The sequence below is a fragment of the Prosopis cineraria genome, unplaced genomic scaffold (assembly GCF_029017545.1).
Source record: "Prosopis cineraria cultivar Desert tree isolate PC_DT_omini unplaced genomic scaffold, ASM2901754v1 PC8, whole genome shotgun sequence".
Taxonomy (NCBI): Eukaryota; Viridiplantae; Streptophyta; class Magnoliopsida; order Fabales; family Fabaceae; genus Prosopis; species Prosopis cineraria.
In genome coordinates, this window is record NW_026555339.1 from 2,548,728 (window position 1) to 2,556,909 (window position 8,182).

Consider the following 8,182-nt stretch of genomic DNA (forward strand, 5'->3'; position numbering starts at 1 on the left):
CCAATTTATGATAGTGTATACAAACAGTTAAGTGTGTGCTTACTAAGTGAGAATTAAAAATAATATAATTCCAACAAATATATAAAATATTATAATATACACAAACAACCATCCTTATATCCCTCCATTAACCTCGAGCCGTAGCCCTCACTCGGTGCTAAATTACCCGGCCAAAGGTAAATTAGCCCGAGCCCTTACAAGCCACCTATTGAGCTCCAATAGGGGCGTACCACGTGGCACATAAATACAACAATAATAACAAGTCTCCCAACACCTCCCACAATAATCAAACAAATTCATAATGATATTGCACAATATACAATATAAAAAAATTCATAATTTTCTCAATAATCACCCAATTAACATGAAGTAACACTAATCATAAATTAAAAGCATGGTTACCTCGTGGCTTTTTCAATAAATTATTCCTTAAAATTTCTCTCTCACCACAATCTTCACCAGTAATACAATCTACAAATAACATATTATTTATAAATATTAGTTTCAATTTTTGAAACTAATAAAATAATTCTAATAATAGAATTAAAAATATAACATAATTCCTAATCTCAATCTTAATACAAATCTAGAGTCAATACTATCAAGTAAAATTTTTAACTCCTCTTTTAATTATCAATAAATATTAATAATCTAAAAATCAACTTCTAAACTAATTTCTATTATCAAAATTTTCTTTTTATTTCATAAATTCGTACCTAAAATACCCAAAAATTAAAAATTGAGTCTCTAGCTTAGAATCATAATCCTATAACCATAATAATTCATTTCTAATCCTAAATAATCATCTAAACCTCAATAAATCAACATATATTTTCAGATCTAGTTTAGAATTTGATCCATAAGCCACAAATTCAAAGATTATCAACAAATTTATACTCTAGAACATTTATTATACTACTGACAACCTCAAAAACCATATTTATTCAACATAAATTCATTTCTTTTCCAGATCTTAAATTTTCTACCACTACAAAATCAGAAACCAAAGAAGAAGGATGACTAAGAAAAAATTTTAGAACACTTACTTAGTCTTAAAAAGCTTAAAATCACACCCTAAATATCCTATTAAAAACTCTTACCTTAAAAACTCAGCACCGGGGAACTTGCACACCGTCGCCCCCTCTGTTCGCGCACGAAGAGAAATGAAAAAGGGAGAAATGAAGAAACGAAGAAGGAGGGATGGGTTTTTAAAAAAAATACTGTGGGTCCCACATTTTTTAATTATTTCCTCTCTCTTCTTTTTTTATTATTATATAAATATAATCATTGCACCGGAAGAGCACCGAAAGCCATCTTGTTCTCTTCTTTATTTCCTTCTTTCTCATACTTTTTATTATTATTATAATAATAATCATATTTTAATAATAATATTTTTTATTATTATTTTTTTAATTATTTTTTTATTTTTTTAATTTAGAATTATATCCTAAGTTAGATTTACTAATCATCTCCTACTAATTTGCTTACCTCTAAATATTTTTTTTAAATTTCTATTTACCAAAAATTAACTATTAAAATTTAAATTGGGATGTTATATACATGTCTCTTCTTACAATTAATTTCTTTCAGATTTTTGAATTTTTTAATTAGCAAATCATTTTCTATTAAATGTAAATGTGTACTTGTTAATTAACAAATGATTACTTATTAAAATATAACCTACACTTGTCTATTACTACAACAAAACTCTTTCAAGTTCTTAAACATTTTAATTAGCAAATATTTTTTGTTAAATATAAATAAATACTTGTTAATTAATGAATAATTACTTATTGAAACATGATCTACGTTTATTTATTCTTACAACTAAGTTTTTTTAAATTTTTAAATTTATCAATTAGCAAATGACTTTTTATTAAATACAAGTAAACACTTGTTGATTAACTATTTATCAATTAAAAAAGAAAAGTATAGGCATTATAATCTTTTTCCACCAAAAATTATTTTTAAATTAATTCTCTAATCTTGCAATAATATTTTAAAATTTTTTAATCTTTATTTAACATTAAATACCCTCCGCCACCCTTAAATGATAATTTTCTATTTGTTTTTGTTGATATTTTAAGTTGTAATTTTCTTATCTTAATAATTCTCTTATTTAAAATGAACGATAAAAAATTAAAATTAGTGTTGGAAATTTTAAAATAATAACAAAAATAAAAATAGAATAAATTTTATTGTTTCTTTCTCGTAATTCTTTCAAATTCATGCAGTTAAACATTAAACATTCATGGGATTGAAGAATACGATTTAATTTAGTTAACAAGATGCAACTTTGTTACTAAAGGACTCATCGTCGAAGCTCCTTAAGTTGTCATGATTGAAGAATGGCGAGGTTGAGGCTGGAGAGTCAAGAGTTCAGGCCTAAAAACTGGGGAGTCGTGAGTGGGGAAATACACAGAAAAGCTTATAGTTTACACACTGAATAGTATTGATGAGATAATCACAGTCGCTATAGCCGTGTCTGTGTTATACCGCCTCCCCTGAAGGAAGATTTGAACAAACGACAATAAACTAACTATAACTTCCATGGATTTGAGCACAAATACCATCATAAGTACGTACACATTACGCAACAGCCAAGAACCGTGATATTTGTGGCTGCTTCAATTCTGATTTTGGATCATGCTTCCGCTACCTGTTTAATTTTGTTGTTCCGTAATGCAGAAAGGGACGCTTCATCAGAACGAGTCCAATATCTATTGTGCAACCAAATGGAATCAGCCTCCACTGCATACCCATCTTGATTACGATTCCAACTGAAATAAGCATGACTTCTGTTCTTTATATCCAAAATCCCATGCCCAAAACTGGCTTCACGGAACGACGAGTACCTTGGCTGTGGCTCTGTCATGCTGCAACATTCAAGTTTCAACTATTTTCCATTAGTCCGCCAACTTATCAGACATCATTTGGACTTAGTGTCTAAAACTTTCTGATATACGTACGCAATAGCCAATCCTTCTAGATTTCCTCCATCTCCAATTGTTATGTAAACTGGGGCAGATTGGTCATTGACGGGTTTGCACAGCCCATTTACTATGTTATAGGCTATATTGGAGACACGTTCCTGCAACCAATAAAATATTCACTGATTATTCAGAGAAGCAATTACTTAACAAACAATACGGTGGACAGGAGAAGGAGCACTTACCGATCGTTCATAAGCATGAACATGACCAGCAAATACAACATCCACTTTATACTTCACAAACCACCTTTCATACATTACTCTTACAGTCTCCCCTTCCATATAGTGATCCACATAACTACTATATATTGGACAGTGCATAAGAACAATCAGCCATGGAGTTTCTGCTCTGTTCACTTTTAGAAACTCCTTCTCAAGCCATTCGTACTGAGGAGTGTATTTACCTAACACACACACAGGAAAAAAAAAAATCAAATATGCAAATCCACATCATGAGATATCAACATAAATATTGTATGCTTGTGACTTTGTCTGCTAGCGCACAATCTAGTAGAGCGCTGGTCGTCAAATCAAATTTTCCAACAATTCCAATATATATGGACTCATGATATAAACCAAAATGCAAACTATTTACTATGGGTTGATTCCTTGATTGGCTCATGGAACACTAAGAAGATTCTAAAATTATGTTAGTGAGGAAAAATCATACCAAAAGCTGAATAAGAAGACATGACAATGATATATGCAGAAGCTCTCCTGATAGAGTACCACAATGGAGATGTACTATGAGAGGCTTGGAATGGAACATGATAACGAGCAGTATAAGGCTTGAATGGTCTTGTTTCACCCTGCATCGGCAAATAATAAGATTATTGCATCTAGCCTTTGCATAAACATCTGCCACAAATGGAGAGGGAATGTGATCAGATATTTTAAAAAAGAAAAAAACGGGAAGCCTAGCTAGCAGAAAGTCCAACTTAATCAGAAGCACAGAAATGAGCACCTACAAGTTCAGGAGCAAAATCAAGCTCATGATTTCCCGCAGTCCAAATCCAAGGCTGATAAGCAGCAACTCGTTCCGTGAATCTTCCCCAAGTGTCCCACCGTATGTTGTCATGAAATGGATAGTCATCTGCATAAGACAGATCCCCCACATACAGCACTGTCTCTCCTTTTGCTGGGCTTTTTTCATAATGGGTTAATGTGGTGTTGGAATCATAAGTTTGACCTAGATCACCTGCTCACAATGGTTCTGGTAACAAGATTTCATTCTCATAAAAAGAAAGTACATTTACATTTTCATGTAAAGTTTCTGCTACTTCATATTTTTGCGAAATAAAGCAATAGCAAAATCACTGCAGAGTGCCAAAAGTTTCAAAATTACCAACACAGTTTCTCCCACAAATTACTCGGCGCAAATATCCAATTAAAGCAACACCTCAACCGAAGATCAAACGTTGAGTTAATGAGCCATTCAAGAAGCTAAATTTAACGATATTCGTTGCAGCAAGTAGAATAATCAATTACCGATAAGGCCAAAGGTATAGGGAACATCGGGTCCAACTGGAGGAGGTGTTTTAAACCAGAACTGTCGAGTAGTGAATCCGATTCCGACCTCGTAGAAATATTTGGTGTCAAACTGTATGCGGAATAAGAATATGTTGGGAGGCCACGAACATTAATAATGTTGATATTCAAAGTTGTGACTAAAGACTAGCACGCACCTCCAAATTCTCAATTGTGCAGTGGTGGATGTAACCAGAGGTGTAATTGAAATATTTGTAAGAAAGAAAAAACCCTTGAGCTTGCTTTCTTAATCGGGAATCTTGCGCCCAGTATATGACAGTACTTGAACCCGGTTCATCTTGAGTGATCCAAGATATTATCACACCTTTCCCCAAATGATCTCCTTGTGTTATATGGACCTTCATAACATAACCCCAGGAAAAAGGTAGTTCCAGAGATTAAAAAAATAAAGGAAGGAGAATAAGTTAGCTCTGTACCTGTTGAGGAGCATTGTAACCAGGGGGTACTCGGAAAACATCACTGTCCAAGGGCATATCCAGAGAATAGTCATAATTTCTCACGAAGCTGCTGGTGATTCCGCCTTCGCTAACATGGACGATGATGCTATAAAGAAATCCAGCCACTACAAGCCCTTCGAACTTTCTCTTCCACGTCACATCCATCCCGACTTGTTTCCTTCTCCGTTCCGATACGCTTGCTCGTCTAAGTCGCGTGCATTTAATGGTTCCTTTTCTAAGCTTCTCAATAATAGAGAAGCTAACACCAACCCTCTACCGGTCGGTCTTCTCATTCCCAAAGCGCAATAGGCCAGCCGGATATTGATAATTGGATATACTATATTCCTTAAGTAAATTATTGAACTCCCGGATTAGCCAAGTGAAAAATGCTAGTTGAATTATAGATTTTGTGTTAAATAAATTTTACTATTTATCACCGATTAGTTCACTCCGGCGCATTCGTAGGACCTATCTTTCTCACTCTTTTTAAACCATCCTTGTCTTTTACCCAGACTAATTCAAGAGTCAGCTTGCGAGTATTTCTTCGAGTTTACTGAGGCTGCTTATTCAAGAAATCGGAACTCACCCTTTCCAGCAAATTATCCACTTTACTAAGAAACTTTTGATCAGAAATTGGGAGGTTCAGATTTATTTTTTAAATAGAAAAAATAATAGGATGGCTGATTTCTTAACTAAGTCAGCATTTAGTCTTAATAATGATGGTTTCAATTTGTAGTATCAACCTCCCATTACTTGATTGGACGTTGTTTTCTCTTCGGGCGTTTGGTTTTGGTGTTTTTTAGGTTTTTTTTTTTTTTTTTAGATTGTTCTTTTGTATACTTTCTTTTTAAATGAAGGTCTTCAATAATTACTCAAAAAGAAGGCGAAGAAGAAGAAGAAGAACACGGACATCATTGCTTTCCGAGATATTTAAAACACACAATATTACAATGAGGCCCACTTATGCAATGGGCTATTTCCATTTTAGAACATTGGTCCAGGATGCCGTGAGCCCATACACTGAGTTCCTATGCCCTTTTATGAAGTTAAAAAGCTCGCACACCAATGGAATTGTGTTTAATCGAAATGGCTAATCCCTTATGATATGGAAAACAAGGTTTGAATACATGTTTATATTCAGTATCCAACAGTATTCCAGACAGAATTATCTTCAATAGAAAATATCTTTGGAAACCCCCAAAAAAAAAAAACAGTAAAAAAACCCACGCTGACATTTTAGGCCTCGTAATCTTCTTACATCAATAGCAGAGCATTGGCGACTGTATTCAGATCTTGATCTAAACTTTCCATCTTACATAACAAGTAATAACCACTCAATCAGACGATTGAACAGTTTAAAAAAATATTCATTCAAATGACTCAAATTTATTGCGCCGTGAATAATATTCTTAGAAAAAGAACTTTGGAAATCAAATATCTATCATTTCATTATATATTCCCTTCTAATTATATTTATATTATTCACTTCAATGATTAATATAATATTTTAATAAATGCATAGAGTTGATAATCATTGAAGGACTGGACCTGAGAATTGCACAGGGTTTAAGGCATGAGTCGCGTTACATGTACAGCGGAACTTGCTAAAAAATTCAACATGACAATGGAAGTGTTGGCAAAAAAGTACCTATAAAACTATGAAAAGCCATACTAAGCAGAATAGTTCGCATCGGATCAAATCCAATTAAATGCCACGGTTACATTAATAAAGGAAGAATTATGTTGAAATCTTACACAAGTGAATTAATTATTATAAAGTTTATTGAGAATTGAATTTAAAAAATAATAACATATTGTGTTATCAATGGCCTTAATTCAATTATAAATGACTAATGCACTAATTAATTCTTTTATGTGAGGCTTGTATGTAATTCCCTCATAAATATATATATATATATATATATATATATATTCTAGCTAGATAATTATATAAGTGATTACATATTAATTAATTTACATTTTTAAAAAATGGGTTAAAATCTTTTTTTAAAAACAAAATTCACACATTTCCAATTGTATCCTTTTTATGAACTAAATATAATATTCGATTTGATCAACACACACTCATTAATTACTTGCGGCTGGAATATACTAAAGTAAAGATATGTTAAAGAATATATATATATATATATATATATAATATTTATCAAATGCTCTATATTTTAACCTAGGTGAGTTTTTTAAAAAATGCCTTATATGTATTATACAAATTTTGTCATCACTTTTATGTACTCCAATAACATACATGCATAAATATCATTAAATATCGGAGAAACTTTCAATGGTCATAAGTCATTAAAAAACACAGCTCATGGATTGACCTATTGGCCAAGTAAAGGCTTGTAATTGTTATATATTTTTAAAAGGTTAAAAAGTGGGGTTAGAGCGTTATCTAATTAAAGTGGTCGTTTTTAGTTAAGGGGAAAAAACAAAAGGTGATAAACTTTTTTTTTTTTTTAATACGCTTTAATGATGCGGTGTGTCGGGATCCGTTGATCGAATCATACAAGTTTAATTATACACTAGAGCTTTGTCAATTTGTCCGTGTCTTTATGGGATTAATTAACAACGAGATATGTGAATGAGGGTATTGGCATCTACTCTAATAACGGCTTCATCTAACTCAACAGCTTCCCTGCCTCTTAATATATATATATATATATATATATATATAAACCTATCGATGACTCGTTTGTTATTTTACGCTGAAGACATACATATATAGGAGCCAGTGCAGAGGGTCATGGCGCTATATATCGCACATCAGGTGTTATCTGCGACTCAGTATGCTTAAATTCCTATAACACGACAACACGTCAAGGACATATGCTTGAATGGTCACTAATAATGGTCGGCCAATATTGGCAACAAATTAATTGCACATCCCACGCTTCGAATGATCTTCTAGCTTCTTCCCCGAATGTCATTCTGCCACCCACTACCCAATCTCGGTGACAGCTTTTCAGTTATATTTGTTTCAAATTTTGCCAGCACTTTGCATGTGTAATCCACGGCCAGTAATTACTAGTTGCAGCTAATTTAGAGACCAAAATGATTCCGTTTGACTACCCAGAAAATTATCATGCCTGCGAGTTCTGTTCACGTCTGGGGAATCATTTGGGTCTCTGTTTACTTCCACAAGTCATCATGACGGTTCAGAGAACACCATCGCACAGTTACAACG

At 32.9% G+C, this 8,182-nt stretch overlaps 1 protein-coding gene across 2 annotated transcripts; it reads right to left on the reverse strand.

The window, feature by feature from the left end:
• Window positions 1-2,428: 2,428 nt before the first annotated feature.
• Window positions 2,429-5,301, reverse strand: LOC129318042 (purple acid phosphatase 2-like). Of its 2 annotated transcripts, none has more exons than XM_054962546.1 (8): window positions 4,957-5,301; window positions 4,678-4,878; window positions 4,481-4,592; window positions 3,957-4,190; window positions 3,722-3,850; window positions 3,176-3,396; window positions 2,970-3,091; window positions 2,429-2,876 (listed from the first exon to the last, which is right to left on the reverse strand). In XM_054962546.1, exons 1-8 carry the CDS (start codon window positions 5,140-5,142, stop codon window positions 2,645-2,647), a joined length of 1,437 nt encoding a protein of 478 aa, XP_054818521.1. In that variant the 5' UTR covers window positions 5,143-5,301; the 3' UTR covers window positions 2,429-2,644. The 2 variants fall into 2 exon arrangements, with proteins under 2 accessions (XP_054818521.1, XP_054818520.1); XM_054962545.1 differs by having other exon boundaries at window positions 3,663-3,801; window positions 3,961-4,190; window positions 4,957-5,298.
• Window positions 5,302-8,182: the final 2,881 nt, after the last annotated feature.

Coding starts and splice junctions, on each gene's coding strand:
- LOC129318042 (XM_054962545.1), bottom strand. CDS start 5,142: ATGGATGTGACGTGGAAGAGAAAGTTCGAAGGGCTTGTAGTGGCTGGA. Junction 4,191..4,480: donor CTATACCTTTGGCCTTATCG/GTAATTGATTAT, acceptor CATTGTGAGCAG/GTGATCTAGGTCAAACTTAT. Junction 3,092..3,175: donor TTCATGCTTATGAACGATCG/GTAAGTGCTCCT, acceptor TATTGGTTGCAG/GAACGTGTCTCCAATATAGC.